Source organism: Ptychodera flava, chromosome 17 (genome assembly GCF_041260155.1).
Source record: "Ptychodera flava strain L36383 chromosome 17, AS_Pfla_20210202, whole genome shotgun sequence".
NCBI lineage: Eukaryota > Metazoa > Hemichordata > Enteropneusta > Ptychoderidae > Ptychodera > Ptychodera flava.
Genome location: NC_091944.1, coordinates 18,246,302 through 18,265,471, shown reverse-complemented (window position 1 = coordinate 18,265,471; position 19,170 = coordinate 18,246,302). Strand labels below are relative to the sequence as shown.

Genomic DNA, 19,170 nt, shown 5'->3' with positions numbered 1-19,170 from the left:
TACAATGAGTTTCAAAATGAGCCCCTGCAATGGTCGACACCCCCCCCCCCAAAAAAAAAAAAAAATTGGCGACGCTATACCATAATACATAATATTTGTTCCTATCATTAGCTAATCAACGGCCAGCCCGCCATCAGTAAAAATTGTATATCCTGGCAACCTCCACATGTGTCTGTGGATACGTACGTTATATCATGTTGAACTCTATATTGCTTTAACCTCCTTCGCTGCACCATTCACACAACTTTTTCGTGTACTATCGTAGATCCATGAAAACACCTTGCGTCTGTTTTGGAGGGTGACTCACAGGCTCGAGTCGTTAAAGACGTATATTGTTGCCCTTATGGCCAGTTTAATATGTGTTTTATATCACACCTCATCCGCAGTCATGCTTATTAAGAACGTTCAATACACAAAACTTGTCGCATGAGCTTACGTTGGAGTGATTCGGCAAGAAAAGTTGTTCTGCAAAACGTTCAATGCACCTTTGATTATCGTTTTTGTCCATTTCGAGTCCTGGTTGGAAACCAAACTAAGCCGTTCTTCTTTAGAAAGTAGGATAAACCGAGAAATTTCTCGACTATCGTTCCGCTCGGCCGCAGACGACATCTATATTTACATTCCAGTACGCGCCTGCGCAAATGTCGTTTTTGAAGTCGGCGGGCATCATTTTTCGGAACTGATGCCTGGTAGGCAACACTTCCGACAAATGGTGCCTGATGACGTCGTTTACGTGGATCAGCACAAAAAGAAGGCATCACACGTGACTATCAATAGACGAATTAGAACACAGACTGCGGATTAGGTGTGCTATAATCCGACCCTATTACAAGGTTACAAAAGAATGTTTTCAGAACAAAGTCTCTTTTATACTGTCATCTCTATGGAAAGCCTCAGCTGACTTGAGTTTACAGAGAGTAGTAGTCAGCTGAGGTTATATATATTTCGTCGAGGTCATTGGCTTTATCTGAATGTTGAAGAGGTATTACTTTAATCTGAACTTCATGAAGATGATATGTAACTCCACAGAAAGTTTTAACCCTTGGTCAAACTTTCCTCGAGATAAACTTAAACCATTGTCTTTCATGATCGAGAAAAAAAGTTCACCTCACAAACTTTGGGATCACAGTAATAAATCATTTAAACATGATAGATATTTGTATAGCCTCTTTACGCTTAAAAAATAAATTTACCGATTTTCAAAAAAAAGTAATAGGGTGAAAACTTTATTTATTCCTTGTTTTAAAGCGAGCCTACACAAGCAGTACACCAAAAAACGCATCGTAAAAATTTGACTGATCTAAAACACTGTCGACAAGACATTTTATGTTAAACTCTGTTCAGTGTAAATATTGGTTTCTTAAAAGTGCTAGACCAGATCGAGAACTCTACATGATCCCCGCCAGCGACGACAATCTACAGTTTTTGGCACAGGTGCTAAAAGTTGAGCTCTAGGGCTGACACGATCGTCTACGTCTACGCTTGGAAATAAGCCGTCTTATGTGAAGTCATTTCAGTTGATCAAGCATCAATGATGCAATTTTATTGTCAGAAACTGTACTGACCTTCTGCATTAATAGATCAAATCATAGACCCTCGAGAAAAAAGTTTTTCTCGACTCGAAGGGTCTATGATCAAATCTATGAAATAGTAATATTTACAGAAATTCATATTATATAGTTGTGAAATATGCTTACGGTTTAAATATGCCGCGACTGAAAATTCCTATAATCCTTGTTGTTACCATCGACAACCGCCTACCGTAGATTTATTTTTTAAGCCCCTGTACGGTTGTGCGGACAATACAGCTTCGAAGGTCCGTCTCCGATTATTAGTTACGTAGACATTAATCCACGATGCTAGGGTTACTAGGTAAAATTAAAGTTGAAATAACAATAATTTCTGTTTAGATTACTCAGAGCTGAATGCTGCCATGAATATTGTGTCAATTTTTGTCATGTGTTAATCTTGCTTCATTAATCCGTTGAAAGCACCACAGCGTATCGTAACATTTAAGCACAACTTGCGGGTGATGGCGCCATCTACGGACGCTCTCTCACTCGTACAATGACAACGTAATGAACAGAGAGGCCGAACTTCAAGTTCAATGGCAGACTTGTTCCCATAGCCCTAACCAATGTTTCCATAGACTGAGGTTAGTTTTACATTTTAACTTTTCAAAAACGAACATATGCCATGTTCAAGAATTATCCCCCGGCCACCCCCCAAAATTCATCAATCGTGAAAAATTCATTTAAAGGTCTAACCAATAAAGGTACCGTATTGCGTCATCTTTTTTTGCGAAAATCCATTTGTGACGTGTCTTAGCCATTTCTATCCAAGCCAAGTCCATCATTATTTTAACTCGACGGTCAACTTTTTCTCCACAAATGCTTCACATCATCTGATTTCCCTAATCCACGAGTGCATTCAATTTTCCACCGGCAATGTAATAAAAGAAGTAGCGGATTTGGAGGATCCGGGGTTCAAGGTAAATATTTCATCAGCACAGAGAGAATCTCCGGGTGCTCAAGTTCATTCGAGTCACCCCCAGGTGATTCAGAGGCGTCCTCATAATTTTCAACAAGTTCGGATCCATCTCACAGATATCGGCCATCTCGTCTTGTTCCTCGAGGGTGTACTGCATTTCATCGATCATGTCCCGGTGAGCCTCGCAGCTCTGTTCCAAGCGGAGTCGCTGTATCTCTCGATGGATCTGCACCAGTTGCCGGGCGAGGCTTTGGTCCTGAGATCTCATGTCGATCTATATTTGTTCCAACAAGTTTGAAAAGGAACCGAAAAACAAGATCAATATATTATACAGTTACCAGTAATATAAATTACATAAATGCGCACCTCTATGACGTCTGTATTGATTTTGACCCCTGGTTTTTAAAGTTTCGGTTCCTTGTTCGTCATATTCATGTTAAAGTGAAGGCTCGTGTATCGGATTTTACGAACATATGCAGTAGTATTCTTGGTAAAGTGTAAAATTCACACGAAAAGCTCATTGGCAGCACAAAAGGTCAAACCAACCATCACGGTCGATTAAAAAAATTCGGAACTTGTTGGACTATTGTCTCTTTCAAAATGTAACAGATGAAATTTTGCGGCTTTAAGGTAGTAAGCGCCTCAACGTGAAATACTTAAACTTTTGCTCAAACTTTCCTCAAGGAATATTTCAACCCTTTTCTTTCATATTCAATAATAAAAATCGGGGTCACCGCGCAAATTTGGGTAGTAGAAACACAAATTACCCAAGATTTACAGATATTTGAAATTTAAAATGGCCGCCATCCCTGAGTTAACTTTATAGAGAAAAATAAAAGTTTAGATTTTTTTGAAAAACAAAGACCGCGAAAAGTTTTCTAACACCAAGACCTTTAAAATGAACCCCACAAGTGATATATCAGAAAAGAATGGCAAAAGTTTGAGAGTCTGAATATCTGTCCCCGAGGCGTATTCTACCTTAACTTTTTTCATGATATATTTTCCACCATTTATTTCATTACAATTTCTGGTTTCTTTCTGAACAGGACGAAATGCTTAGTATTCTATTGAGGCACACCCTGTATGTTTGTCAAGTGTAATGTTGTTCTGTCAATGTTACAGCTTAACATCGTATATTGTACATAATGCACTATCTAGAACAAACATACAGCAGCGAAAGTTTTCATGTCAACTGTTGCAATTATTGTCCCTTTCAGGCCGAAGGCATCCATTCATTGAATCACAGCCTGGAGGAATTGTGATTGAATTATCGGTGTGAGTACGGGTCCCCAGGACTTTAAAGTGGTCAGACAATCAAGTTACATGTAAAGTGCAACAGGGGCCATTTGATGATCGTTTTGCGCGTACTAGTATTTGCTCTTTTGCGGACTGAATGTACATAAACAAAGGCATTTACCAGTTCTCGTCGTAGCCATTCGATGGCGCTCTCTATGTCCTCCTTCCTCTCGGCGTGTGACTTCGGGGAGACTGTGGCAACATCTGGGGTATAGTAAGCCAACGAAGGTTTCTCAAGTTTTGCCCTCCATTCAATGTAGGACGGTCGTCTGGTTTTAAGCTTTAGCCGCGTGGTCATTGACTTCAGTATTGCCAGGTCGTCCACTTCATCGCTGTCGTCGCCGTTTGTCGTCACATCACAGATTTGCTGTGACTCTTCCATTTTTGTTTCAGACGATTTTAAAATGTTAAAGGAGAGTCCGGGAATAATCAGTGCAGACGTAGCTTCTTCCCTTGATACAGGAGAGCTCAGTTTTCGTTTACCGGGCTCTGATGTTGGTTTGAAGAGGAGACAGTCATTCTCCTGAAGTTAGGTCATGACGCATATAATCGATCGCGGAGAAACGCTCTTTCCGATTATGATGGCGCCCTGAAATAAAAAGGAAAGACAATACTTCACATAAAATCATTTTATTTAGCCTTTATTTTCAAGTGGTCTCTGGACAAGTTAAGCTCACCTTTATCGGTCTGGTAAAGACAGAATTGAAAAGCCTCTCACAGAGCGATCTGTCGTTGATGAATCTTAAAGTGTGACGTAACTTCCTGAACATTGAACTATCATGCAAGGAAGAAATGATATCGATGATATCATTTCTAAGATACAAGGCAGACGGGCTTACGACGCTACAAACAGATAGACAGACAGAGAGACAGACAGAGAGACAGACAGACAGACGGACAAATAGACAGACATGCCGCATCCAGGTACCACTTGAAAGAAAGACAGACTGGGTATGAAACACAGCTTGAAGGCAAAATTGTTTTCCTTTTCGCCACCAAACTGTCTTGCTTTGCTTGCACCGCGATCATTAAACGGTTATGTGTCTCGTCAAATTGTCCTGTGTCTTGTAATATGTGCTTATAGATTTTCCCTTCAAAATTGAAGAAGACATTTATTTTTTGTGTAGGCGTTGTGACTTATCGATAACACCTGAGTCAGATATCTGACGCGTTTCATTTGAAAGAACCAACGTGAGTAACCTTCCATGCGTTTCGCCTCCACACACATCCGGGATATCTCTTGTAAATATCGAGGGCTCACCTTGCAGAACATGTGACTTCAGTTACTATGTTTGCTGGAAATTGACGCAGTGTTTGCCGGCTGATTGATGTGTGCGATTCTTAAGCAATTTATTGATTGTGCTGGTGAGTTAGATGCTCTGAACATGTTGCTTCGTCTCGATGATGTCACATGCAAGAGGGCGCTTTCACACATGCAAGCCTTCAAAACAGTGTTGAATCATATAATTTAAAGCGTGGTCGTTCGACTCGTCTTCTTATGGAATTATGGTACAAATTGCGACTTTCGAACAAAGAGATTCAACAAAACTCTCCGAGAAGGGAATTGCCACAAATAAAATGACCCTAACCATTTCATTGAGTATTTCACCAGCAAAGTTTGGTGCAATCATCCTATACATAGCGTTTTCGAGAACATGCTGGCCCCCATTGAAGAGGAGACTGGCCTGTTAGACGAGGCACGAAACAAGTGGAACGATTTTATCACCAGTTTTTATTTATCCCTTTTGTGACCCACATAGCGTAGAAAACACGTCCCGTTTAGCTTGTAACGATTCTGGTTTCAAAGAAAAAGACGTTATCATGGTCAAATGGCACCTTTTCATTTGCTGGCCAAGAGATTCAAGCAACGATTCGAATGGGCCTTCTCGTTTCGTTTTCGGAAGACTTTCGGATGATTGATATCGCTGTTCATGTCCACGTCCTAGCGCGACAGACCACCTTGCATGTCACGCAGTTGAACAGAAGTAAGGGATGGGCCGTTATATCTTGGGAGGGGTGGTCAGAGCGCGAATATGCGGATTTTTCGCGTTATGAGATTTGGCACACTTCAAGACTTGTCAGAGCTTAAAAACTAACCCCCCCCCCCCCCGGAATTCCACACAATCAGTTATCTGTTATGAGAATATTTATTTCGAAATCAGCAAAGATACAGATTTTTTCCATTTTTCCTCCACAACTTTTACCTCGCTGAGTTTTCTTTTTCCATTTTTGACCAAACCTCTTCAAAGTTCTAATGGTGGATTCCTACCGAGCACCTTGGCCGATTGTGTGAACGATCCACAGTCAGAGTTGACAATTCTTATGTATATTGTCATCCACTATTCTGCGACCAACTGCTGTCATTTAAGACATTGTATCATTCAAACCACATAGCAAGGCTTGGCTCTCTGACCCGACATTGAACCCTAGGCTAAATGTGACGAAGTTAAGTTTGTTGGTTTCTTTCTTTCAACATGGTCGAAGATTCATCTGTCATCTCGGTTCACATGTATTGTTAGCGAATACTCGTTGACATTGAAGTTGACAATATTCAGACTCCATCTTGCATTACCTTGCATTGCAATTTGACATGAGTTTCGTTTAGCCTTGAATATTTCCCCTGTAAAGAAGTATAAAACAGGAAAAGGCCATTTGATTGCAGGTTAAGGCTTACAACGAGTCTTATTATACACAGTACCGAACTTTCAAATGAGAGTGATCAATTTTCCACCAGCATAAGTGGCGGTGTATTGGCAAATACGGAATATTAAAATCTAACAGGAATTTAGTGGCCTTCTTATCTGGAGCGGACCCCGATCGATTCGTGAGAAAAATGCAGTTATTAAATCATAGCAAGTTGGTAAGGCGCCACTTACTTTCTATAAATAACGTTGTGAACAATGAAAATTTATTGACAGAACGTGCACTGAATGCTGAACGGTGGAAAAGTCACTGGTGTATATCAGAAGATCACTTCTAGAAAGACACCTATGTCATACAGCCGCTCACCTCTATAAACATTTCCAGTTAAATAGTATTTTACGACTCGCTCCCTGCAAATAAACTACATTTTCGTAAGGTTGTAAACAATCGCAGGATAATGAATGGAGAGGTTCGGAACGTGTTCAGCTATCGGCCGAATAATGACAGTTAAGTAAGAATGCCTCTCGTTGAAACGATTTCTACATTTGGAATAACAATCGCGGGCTTCAGAATTAGATTTTTAAAAATCACTCCAAAATTACCCTCGCTCAAATTCTCATGAGTAGATCACGTGATGACTATATCGCGTGCCAGAAATCACTCATTGATAAACTAGCTTCCAAACAAACAAACAACGACTGGCCTCATCCTGGCTGCGGGTGCCGTTCGAAACGAACCACATATTTCCCCCAAATTTTCGGAGGGATATAACCTTTTCATCACCATTTCCCGCTATAGGTAGCCAGCTTTGCTATGCAAAAACAGCCGGGCCGAGCAACTATGCGGGGCCGAGAGGGTGAAGGCTGGCACGTGCGTACAGCTCACCTTGAGACGACGAAAATGTAAACAAGTCATAAACTAAAAGAAACTACAGACGTATTATACTGTTGACAAACAATATGCCCGGGGACTTAACCCTCCGTGACACTATATGCCGTCAGGGTTCATCAAATGCGAAAGTGACATACTGGATCTTTGAACAGAAAATGCGGTTGACGAGCTTAAACAAGAATACAACCTTAATTAAATATATCTTCACTGACGTAGTGTGGTGAATTTAGCTGGTCTTCCATCCAATCAATTGTCGGTTTAATCGGCAGATACAAGTTTAATCTGGAACATATCACTCATACAGCTATATAGTGAAGTGTAGTAATTATATTGTTGACAGTCCAAAAATGAGGTTTTTCTGTTGCATTTTTCACTGCTGACTTGGGCTTTCAAAAACGTGCTCTCAAAAATAGACAATTCACAAACCATTCCTTTGTAAGGGATTTCTTCATGCAATTTGATTGCAAGGACAGTCGCGTTAATTACCCGTGGAAGTTGACTAACTCAATGTTTGACACACGTTTCCCCTTCCTTGCGATGATTGGTGTACTGCAACACTGTATGCAAATATGGGTCCAATGGCAGATGTTCGCTCTTCACTGAATAAATCAAGACTGACCTAAATGCGAAGTGGTCAAATAAATTGTTATATTTCATACGGCTATTGAACATTTCAAAATGCGCTTGCGTCATTATCTGCATGAACGGATCTTGTACCCTGCAGGGTTTTTTTTCAGTGTAGCTACAGTTTCAACATATCTGAGACATTCACAGCGAAAATCAGTTATCGTGAATGTAAAATGACTAGTTCCCGCGCTTTCGTGGATAACAATGAACTGTTGAATCCAAAAGTTCTTCCAATGCGAATACGTTATTTCTTTCAGACAAGCGCATTTAACAGAGTAGCGCTGTCCTTGAATCAAGACGCCGTGAGTCAGAATAAATGATGTGAAAAACGTGACTGTAGATATCATAAACTAGGGATTATAAATTGTCGAAGACGTGCGTTCTATCACGAACTGACGTTACGCAATCGGTCACTCTTTATTACGTGAATAGGTCGGAAATGAAATTATAACGACAAGATAGAAGTAAATAATCAAATCATATGCTGACAGACATGTAGTATACTGGGTCTGAAATTTGATGCTGATATTAAGCTTATTACCTCTAGTGCCCCGTTAATCGATTAATTAATTGTTCATAGTAGCGCTAGGAATGAGTTTGTCTGCCCTTTAATGATCTACCTAAATGACATTGTACGCTGTAAAGTTATTTTGGTCGCATTTCCAGCACTGTATTAAAGGTTATGTCATTTTAAGTCAGCTTATTATCAAAACCTGTCCACCCACATGACATAGACGATACATAGCGTGATATGGCGTTGTGGCGTCACGCTTGTGAAATAACAACATTATATCAAAACTCAAAAATATAAATCAAAGCATTGTTACAAGTCGTGAACTATTATTCGGACCTGCAGAAACGGCGCCATGTGTATTTGATTCGAATATGAATGACTAGAAAGAGTTGAAGAGGCTAAGCTTGGAACCGATGAGCGATACTGGCCTTATAGCGACCCCTCCAGGCCAGTCCTGGAGCTTGCCTTGAATTCCACAAGTCCACACAAGTACCTTAAAAAGTTTGTTGACATATATTTTTCAAACACAAACCACACATTCAAACGCGCATATGCGTCTTTTGCAACTAGGACCCCTACACCTTTTCGTAGTTGAAAAAAACTCGAATTAAACACAATGAAAAAATATCTTAAAGTAACATGGCTATATCTTTAACTTTTTCAGCAACTTGCAGTTTTCTTCACCGAGTCGATTTTCTCCATTCTGCGGCCGTACTCTAAAGTCGTTGATTTGATGTCTTTTGACGCATCCACGTCATTGACAGACAATAAAAGATTTCTTAGTATTTCTGGCCCGAAAGTAATTTCACAATACTGAAAGTTGGAATAATTTAGTAAAGATTGAGAACATGTAGTTATCCCAACTTCTTATCCTGTCGACTTGTGCCAAAATGAATATTGTTGCTATAAGCAAAATTGGAATCCGAACTCCAATTTATTCAGACAGTGTACATAATGTTCCCAATCGAACTGTAAACAATGCTCCAACACAACATGGCTAATTCATTACGACTTGGTTGACAGACTTATACGAATAAGTTAGTAGATTGAAATACCGGGGAAAAATAGGTGTCAATAACTTTTCCATCGAGGCCTGAGGCTGGTCGCAACAGTTGCTCCAGCGGCATGCGTGTTACTATACGAGAGGTTGATAGTACCGTGCACGGTGCAAGGAGTTATTTCCATGTTACTGAGCACACTGATTCAGAGAACGCGCTGTAAGTCATGTCAATGCGCAGAGGCACCCTCCATTTCAAGAATCGATGAATCATTCCGGCAGTCTTTAGGTGTCCCACTTCTAGCCCAGACTTCACTCCATTGTGCGGATAGCAAAATCGTCCTGTGCTAGCCTACGATTTAATCACATATACCTCGCTCTCCGTGACAGATTGAAAAGCTAACTTTAAAAGAAGAACCAAGGTTGAACCAAATCTTTAAATGGCAATACACTTGTTCACCTCGTTTGAACTATGACAATACATTCTAGGCTTGAAATTTATATACGTCTACTTAAACATTACCTTATTGAAAAATATATCTCTATGCCAGAGTGTTGGATCGCCTATAGGTGGTTTCTCGATACGGGGATGTGTTCCGAAGTAGCGCCAGCTTTCACTGCTCGCCGCCGAATAAACCGTGTGATCACTGCTACGTGGAAAACAGCTGTAAGGCGCGATACCAATATCTGAATATTGCTTTCAATGTCATGTTGGGCAGTACCATTTGAGATCAGGGGTGGTCGAATGCCGCGAGGGTTATTCCACTGTTCCGCACATTGACAACCAGGTGCTGTGCGCGAGTTACGGAACAACGATTCGTAGCGCTGTGAAGTCTCAAGTCATTTCTGTTTTTAAATTTCTGCTAAATTTTACTAGGTCCATAGTTTCTTCATGCATTTTCTATCACGTGTAGTGACGTATGATTCACTATTCTTATAATCGGAGTCATTTCGATGAGATGGTATGGTATGTGTTTGAAAATGTCACACTTTCCTGACGAATTTATTAGCGCGATTAAAGACACCCAAGTGTGATTGGTGCATATTTATTTGGTATATATTTATTGAAATCAACCCGCCAAAAATCCCTTCGTTCAGTCAAGTTAGTGTTCCGTTTTACCTGTCGGCGGTGTCACCGAATAGAATGTATACAGTACCGCAATCAGAGTAAAGAATCATATTAACCCTTTGAGCGCCAAAGTCAAATTTTGTTGCCTTTATAAAATATACCTCTGTCATTTTTTTATATGTCTGCCAAAATTTTGATTAAAAACTGTAGCCGATAAAATGTAATGTACATTTGGTCCAAAATTATTCAAATAAGAACAGAAAATTTTATATAAATTGGTAAAATGTTGTACTAAAATTTTGGTGGGAAAAATTACAGCACTCAAAGGTTACTTTCTCTCGAAGCATAAAACCACGCGTATCTTTTTGTCGAGAAGACTTTTCCGTTTACTACACATTCCACCGTATGAGCGTTGACGAGCCTTAATATATTGTTGATCTCATATCTTCGATGGCAGCTGTGAGTGCCTCGGAGATAAAACGATATTGAATGTCGTCTACACCCAAGTGGGTGGATGCCCTTGGCAGTCTGAGTGTTCACATGAAATATTTTTTCGGTGTGATATTCGATGTTTTATTCAAATGCGATGCTGCAAACGAACCAAATGATTGTAAGCACGTTTGCGTCTGTAGTTTAATTTACAAACATCACGAGTGTTCCGATATGAATGTCTCAGTTTCCGGGATCCCCCCCCCCCCCCCCCCCCCATGCACGAACTTTTACACCGCGGCCAGCCGTCTATGTCCATTGTGATTTGGGAATCGGTCAGAATTGCCGACCACGAATGGCATGCAACTATACAGACCATGTCTGATATTGTTGTCAGAAGGACCGAGTGTTGATGACAACTTGAGAATTGATGCATTGCGCAATAGATCTGACGTCCGTTATTTTTCACACATGTCATAAAATTTTGACATAGCTGCCAAAATATGTCAATCATAGCTGTATCAAACTAACACCGGCACCTAACAACCCACTCCATCATCGCTTGTAACGCGCAAATGTTAACGTAAGATAATGGCAAAAGTTCTGCAGCGTCAAGGAATCAAGATCCCTGAGAAATGATTAGTTTTAAAGGGAGAACCATTTTATTTCGGGAGGGTTGCAGGTTTTTTTCGGAAAAAAGTTATTTGCTCGTGAAGAGAAAAATATCTTGCAATGCTTCAGAAAAAAAGATGTTCAAACAGATTTTAATTGCTTCTGCATACGGAATGAATATTGAGATACAGAATGACAGTAGGCAAAGAATTACTGCCATGACCATGTGCTCCATCCCTCCCGAAATGAAATGGTTCTTCCCTAGTAATTGTAAAGTGCTGTCATCTCTTGAGTGCAACAAGGCTGGATTGTAAACTTGTTCTCCGATTAAGGGGATCGAGTTAAGGAGATTTCGTTGATGAATAAACTTTTTTTTAAAAATGTATGGAGCATAGCATGTCTATATTTGGTTTGATCGCTTACACCCGGGTTCAATGCACTGAAGTGATGCAACGCGCCCATCCATGATCGGCAGAAATTTTCGGTTTTTGCCCGTCTGAAGGAGTTCCCGCTTTATTTTGAGCTAGTATCATTTGATATTACCCGTACAGATGTAAAAATATTAAACATTATGCGTCAACTCCCGGAGTTTTGTAGAAGATTCCTTTGAAAATAATTTTGGCGGAATGTTGGTAGAAAGACCGTCACAGATTTGTCGTGTACAGAAGTTAATTATCAAACTGCCACTACTGCCTGTATGCACGAAATCGACTCACTGATCCAGACAAGGGACACAATTGTTTGTATGGAGGCTTGAAACACCGGGAAAGGGTAATTTCTGATGCCTTAAACTCTTGAGATACACTTTTTCTCGGCTGTTTACACCCTTCATATTCTGCCCCGATGTCGTCTTGTTCTCGTTTTCATTGTGCGAGAGTTCAAGGTTGTTTTTTCAAAGACATCCAGCGTCATTAATCTACCCGGCATAACATGACGATTTTTGGACAAAAGATGAATCGTGTACATGCTTAAGTTGCGCTCTTTAACTTTGAAAGCAATCAGGCGTAGCGATTAAACAAGTGTCTTTTTTGATACCGAACACGTTCACCGCTGCAGTTCAGTGGCTCAAGTTGAAGATACGGTAAACAAGAATTCGACATTTTGTGTAAAGAATCTCGATCCCATCGTACACAAGTTTTAATTTTTCAACTTCATGAACTGCGTTTCCAAGCGCCGTTGTCTTTAAAACTTGAGTAACGTATTCAAAATGTTGCAAGCAGTCATGGTCTTCCGGTTTGAAATCACCTCGCGGTTATTTACTCTTTCACCTTGTTGCACTAACCCCAACGAAAAATGCAAGATAAAAATTAAGTCACTATAAACTGTGTACTAACAACTAACCAGCCAATTCCTTACTCGCCACTGCGTCATTACTTGAGTTAGCATCAGCCAGGCTGATATTCCCGCTTCCCAAAAGCAGCTCGGTGGTTGTTCGGTAGTGCATAATTTAAGGTAGTTCGCGCCTTGAAAATGAAAGACTTTGACTTTTACTCAAACGTTCCTCGAAAAAATGTTAAACCATTCATTTTCAAAATCAAGAATAAAAATCTGGATTACCGATATTTGGAATTCAAAATGGCTGCCATCACGATTTTATCTCTATAAGGGGAAATAAAATTCCCGATTTCCACAAACTAAGCCGCTGAAAAGTTTCTTTACTCAATAAACTTCAAAATGAGTCCTCAGAAGTGGTAGGCCAAATGAATATTGTAAAAAGTTTGAAAGTCTGAATATCTGTCCCCGAGGCGCATTCTACCTCAATGCAAATAAAGTTCCCCTGAACCAGTCAATTGCTAATTTGTGAGACAATACCATTTTGTACACTCATTGGCCTCGTCTACGTGCAGTGTCTGTCACTTATCAATAGGAAAATATTCACTAGCGGTCGCAAATCGAATACAGGGACTATCGTGTCCTCCGCTTCTGTCATCACTACAAGAGGGCTTCAACTGCGCGGTATGTTCAGACAGAACGTGCGATTTTGCGATTTAAATAAAGAACGAGAAGCACCAGCCGCGGGCAAACGGTGTACTCCGTGTCCTACGAGGTCGCCGCGCCGTAGTGAGTTTGGCAAGCGATTTCGCTTCGTAAAATGTCAAACAGGCCATTTATTCTAAAAACAGAACGAGGCTCGAATAACATATGTTCAACTCACGAATTTAATTCAACCGTTCCAACGGGAACCTAATGAAGTTTAAACCAAAAATGACTTCCCTTCATAAATTATCAAACGAATCAGTTCGTCAGATATCAGAAACTATTGTTCTAATGTAGATCCTTCCAGAGCTAAGGTGATCATCGCACTTCGATCTGATAGATAAGATAAATGACATTGGAATACATACCATTGGCATGCATTAATTGCAGATCTGTACCCACACTGGTGATACCATCATTCTGCAGAGCGACAAAATATGAATGTCTTCATCGTATGATATGGCTAACTCACAGTTCATGTTCAGTTGTTTAGACTCCCGAGGAGGTTAAATTTAATCCTGGCTGTGGTAGAGAAGCGGAGCAGAAATCTACCGCCTAGAATTTAATGTCTTGATTAAGTTTGTGGCTTTTCAACGTTCGGCGGAGCTTTCAACAGCGAAAGACGTGATGACTCAGCTGGGCTAGTATCCTCAGCACGTGCCAAATTGTTGTATGTAAAAGGAAACACCGACTACAACGTTTTATGAAAGTTCAATCACCACGAGCTCTAGATTACCCTGAAGCAAATTCCCTTCCACCCTAGTATACATTGATATATCGTATTTGCTCTAGCTTCACCGTTAAGACACACACGCCGTAAAAAAATCGTGGTACATGCACACGCCGTAATCGTGCAGTCCCGGTGAAAAACAAACTCTGGGCAGACGCCGCTGTCGTTTATTAAAGTGGCACGGCCTGTGGGTGAAGTTTCATTCATTTTCTTAAAAAGGCCTGTGCAGCGACCCTTGCAGACTGAAAAAGACCGTTGTAAAAGAGTCCTTTGGCTTGAGAGGCGCGTCTATTCAACGCATGAATAAATCGAAGTGGGGAAAAAAGCCGCACCATCTCAAGATAAAGACATTTCTTTTCAGACGGGGAAACGGAGCGTTATTTCAAATCACATGGACAGAGAGCGCCAGCAAAGACTCCAAGTTGTAAAGTGCAAGCAATTCACCAGTAAACAGTTGCAGAATGGAGAGAAATGTCTTCCTCATGAAGGCACCTTTCTTGAATGCCCTTTGAGAGGTTCGGGGACTTATCATGAAGGAGATAGGTTCATCAGAACGATAGCGGTCTCGGTATGCGGCTGGAAATTGTGAACAATATTTTGAGCAAGAAGTCACTTGGGACCATTCACGCTCTGATGGTTTGGAAACAGTGGGCGATACTCAGGGGTCTTTGGTTCTATGTATAAGATGTGTGAATACAAGTCTGACAGCGAACAAGCTGTAGAAAGGTCCGAGTCGGATTCCTATTCGATGAGAAGAATTACAATACCTTGTTGTTCCTATACGGTTACTTTGCTGAGCTGAGAACATGACAAAAGGCAACTTGTATCATACGCTCGGAGTCGTTGCGTATTCTTGTCATGGGCACAAACTGTCCTCCCACACGCGTTGAACCTGTAGCAAGAACTTTAGCCTTGCTACTCCGATTTATCGTAAAGCTCTGCAGACGATGAATATAAAACCTAACACTGAACCAGGCCAAGGTGAATGGACAAACTTGAAATGGAACAGAAACTTTATGGATGTACGTTTTAGCACCAATTTGGCACCACTGACGACGAGAAAGTCGATTTGGCGCGCAGGTTTTCCGTGGGAAAATCATTCGACTGACATATTTAACAGAGTCAGTTTGTCTGCTAATACTTGCAATTGTAAGCCGTGTAAATGTTTTCCATGGTGATTTTTCCGAGACATAATTGCTGTTGGTGCAAAGTACTTTATGACTTTCAAAGTTGCAGTTAACGTCGCGTTTGTTCGAAGGATACGTACGCTTTGCCAACCATACATTCAGTAATAATTAAGCTGCCCTTCGCTTCTACAAGGACATTATCATACGTCTAATTATTTGTATTCACAGACCTAGGCGGCAGCCTATACGGCATTCCTTCAAAAAGGATAATCGGTAACAATGTCGCTCCCACATAAGGTGAAATGGTTCATTAGAGAAGAAACAGGTTAAAATAACTTTCAAAATTAGCGGAATTGATTGCCAAGACCCCGTTACTTTACGGTGGTGTACTTCACGCAAATGAGCTCCCGGTGGGCACAAAGCCCGCTCCTTAACCAAGCAAGGGACATTTCTTCATAAGCGCCATATTTGTACATAAGACTTTCATATTTTTTGAAGAAACGCTCAAGTTATTGGAGTGTATACCCTTCAGAATAAACATCTCCTTGACAAGAATGGACGAACATTTGATATGAAGAAAGACAGGGAATCGATACGCAGACGACAGGCAAATTTGCTGTACGTGTACCTTGGAGGGGTAATTGGCAACCAGTGCGTCATGTCTCCGTTGCCATGGCAAGTAGTGGAAACCTATTTACAGTCGCTTTGAAATATCCTAGCAGTTATGTAAGATAGCAACCCGAATAGCCGACAGCTGCGACCGTCATCAAATAGCAAACACAGTTCGCCTATGTCATATTCTTTGCACTCAAAATCCTCCCGGACTTTATGTTTACGTGAGAAATGTGCACATGGCTGAGCGTCTGTGCGTCCTATGTCAATATGTCCCAGGCGACGACCCTACCGGCTACGTAACGACTATAAGCCATCACGGCTCGGCGATACGGTACTAGTCTTAAGGGGGCCAGGAGCTGTAACTTTTGATGATTTTTTTTCACCATTTTGTTTTTAATAGCTACTACAGTTTTTTTCAGTTCTACTCCCCGTATATAGCATATTGAGATACAATGAATTCAGCTTGTCAGCTAAACTTGTACATGTGTAGATTGTTATTGTTTGAGAAGTGAATTCTGGTACGGACCAGAATTAACACGATTGGAACTAATTTGGGATAATTGGATCTGTATATTTTCAAATTTCTCAAAAGTGTTAGGTGCCCTATCGCTGACTGTTGCGATATACAAACAACTCATAAAAACAAGTGTGTAACTTAAAAAGAAAAGTAGATGAAGTTTCATTTGCAGATTATATCGACATAAATTCAACATCCAATTACCCCAAATTAGTTCCAATCGTGTTAATTCAAACGTAAACAATAAGCGCACTTTTCAAGTATGTTGACAAGCTAAATTGTGGACGTTTCAACATGCTTTTGGCAGAGGAAGAGAACTTGCAATTAAATTGACATATAAAACAAAAATAGTGAAAAAATCATCAAAATTTACAGCTGGTCGTTTAACATCAAGATGCTGGGGACTTTGCGCTACTTTGAAGTGATGATAAGGAATAGTCAGAAGAAGAGAGGAAGATAACGGCTGCGTCGAAAGCCATGGCAACTCCATCATGGTACCGTACGTTAATTATTCACATGGCTGTACGCGCGAGCGTCGGGAAAATATTCGTTATACTTAAATCTGGCATATGAGAAACGTTTAATATTTTTTAGGAAAGGTTTCGTTGAATAGTGCCCGGTCATAGATCTTGTCGTCGATATGTTTTGTTACCGAGCGAGTTAAATGAATTGGTTTTCGTGCCTTCGTACCGTTGAAGAGTTGGTTAGACTTTAAAGAAAGTAGTTCGGTCAGAACTTTGTGTTTCGTAAGCATTACATAATTAATATTACTCTGGCTGTCATCACGTCGCCATGTTGAATTGAGGAGCAATAAAATCGTTCATTCTCTTCCTTGACAACTGTCCTGCCCATGCATGCCTCCGTTCACGGAGTGGTATGGTGATCGCTGTCGACCTTTGGTATATGGGCTTGGTGTTCATGTTTACAGAGAACGAAAAGACACCATGCCGGTAGATTTTACAGGAATGGCGAAGGACCGTGCAAACACAGGTGGTGTTGACTGTTGAGTATGGCAAATAACTGTATAAGGGGACAGGAATCGCTGGATTTTTTGTCTTTCTCCTTAACATTAGAATGTATCTTTACTTCTAGTTGCTCAAAATAGACCATTGGAGTAAATGATGTTGATTTAATTGAAATATATAATGTTGACTCATTAGAATGTAACTACGTTATTGCATCATAGGTGCTGCCAGTAATGCTCCAGCGTGTATCTCTGATCAGATGCACACGAGGTACTGCCAACATATTCTTCCTCTACTGTTTGTAAGAGGTACACGTAGCATGTTGAAAGACAATAATTTATCTCATTGAATTCTCAAAGAATTTATAATCAAGGACAATGACATCCAAAGATGGCGGCATTCCCCACCGAGTAGGCTATACCTGTGAGATATCTTTGAAATTTCATTTTGGCACTCATTCAAAGTGTACCGAAGTTTGACACAGGTGCAGTGACAAGAGTCACAACGATGTCGGTGTAACCGTGACGCACGTGGTGTTTGTGGGCCGTGTCAATAAAAAATGCATAAATATTTGAATTAAATTGATTCGATGTAAACTGTCGGATTTGATACTCGACGGAACTAACGATTACTGGAATGGTGTAATGCATCACATATCGGTCCCTCAGATTATGATTCTACAGAACGGGTCAACGGAGACGTATGCGTCCAAACATATCCAATGTCATGTGAAATCAGTCTTCTTGACTTCGACCGTTGAAAAATGTGTTCCGGGCAGCGAATGGAAATTACATTACTATTAACGACTTATACGTTATGAGTGGGCAATGAGTCCATACACAGTCATTGCTTCTGTATCCATACGTACACTGTACAAGTGTTTCGTTTGTCAATGGCTGCCCTAACTGCAGGACATTCATCTACCTCTGTCTGTCTGTCTGTCTATCTTTCTGTCTGTGTCTTTCTGTCTGTCTGTCTCTGTCTGTCTCTGTCTGTCTGTCTCTCTCTCTCTCTCTCTCTCTCTCTCTCTCTCTCTCTCTCTCTCTCTCTCTCTCTCTCTCCTGGTTCTGCGGATAAAGACAAAATTAGCAATAAACCTACACCTATTACATACCATGTACACAGCTTTACTAAATTGGCAGCCCACACACGGTATTTAGGTGTGGTCCCAAAACATTCTTAACGGGAAGTTGGTGGACGTTTTAGGCAAGGGGAACCCAATATATGGTGGATTAGGATGACATTTCCCCTTGACGATACGATGTGGGAAGAAAAGGGACTATAGATATCTTGCTCGACTGTGAATAGAGTGGCTGCTAGACCTCTTAATGAAAACATACCTCGCTTTAAGTCAAGAGTCCCACTCGAGACACGATGACCTTCCTATAAAAAGCTTGCATTTGGTTGAAAGTCTGTCAGACGCCAGCGTTCAATCTCAAAAAAATCCCCTCACTGAGAGCGTCATCATCCCAAATTTGAAACGCGTAGTTTGCTATGAACGGGGAGATCAAGACGTCGACTAGGTTCGCGAAACAATAAACTTAATATGCATGGCCTCTAAGTACTTAGGGATGGAAGCTATACATAATAATGATAAACGGAGACGCAATAAACTATTGACCGTGCCTTTAGCGGTACTTAGCAATCCTAGTCACATAATAATAAGCGGAA

General features: G+C 40.7%; 1 protein-coding gene across 3 annotated transcripts in view; it reads right to left on the bottom strand.

The window, feature by feature from the left end:
* Window positions 1–1,196: 1,196 nt before the first annotated feature.
* Window positions 1,197–19,170, bottom strand: part of LOC139115653 (protein FAM167A-like) — a 33,183-nt gene continuing 15,209 nt past the window's right edge. For 2 of the 3 annotated variants that reach the window (XM_070677939.1, XM_070677941.1), the window contains exons 2-3: window positions 3,908–4,375; window positions 1,197–2,764 (exon numbers count right to left, since the gene is read on the bottom strand). In XM_070677939.1, the coding sequence (XP_070534040.1) occupies window positions 2,504–2,764; window positions 3,908–4,168 (522 nt within the window). In that variant the 5' untranslated portion in view covers window positions 4,169–4,375 and the 3' untranslated portion in view covers window positions 1,197–2,503. Of the gene's footprint in view, window positions 2,765–3,907; window positions 4,376–9,981; window positions 10,131–19,170 lie in introns of those variants that run through there. The other variant, XM_070677940.1, reaches the window with a different exon arrangement.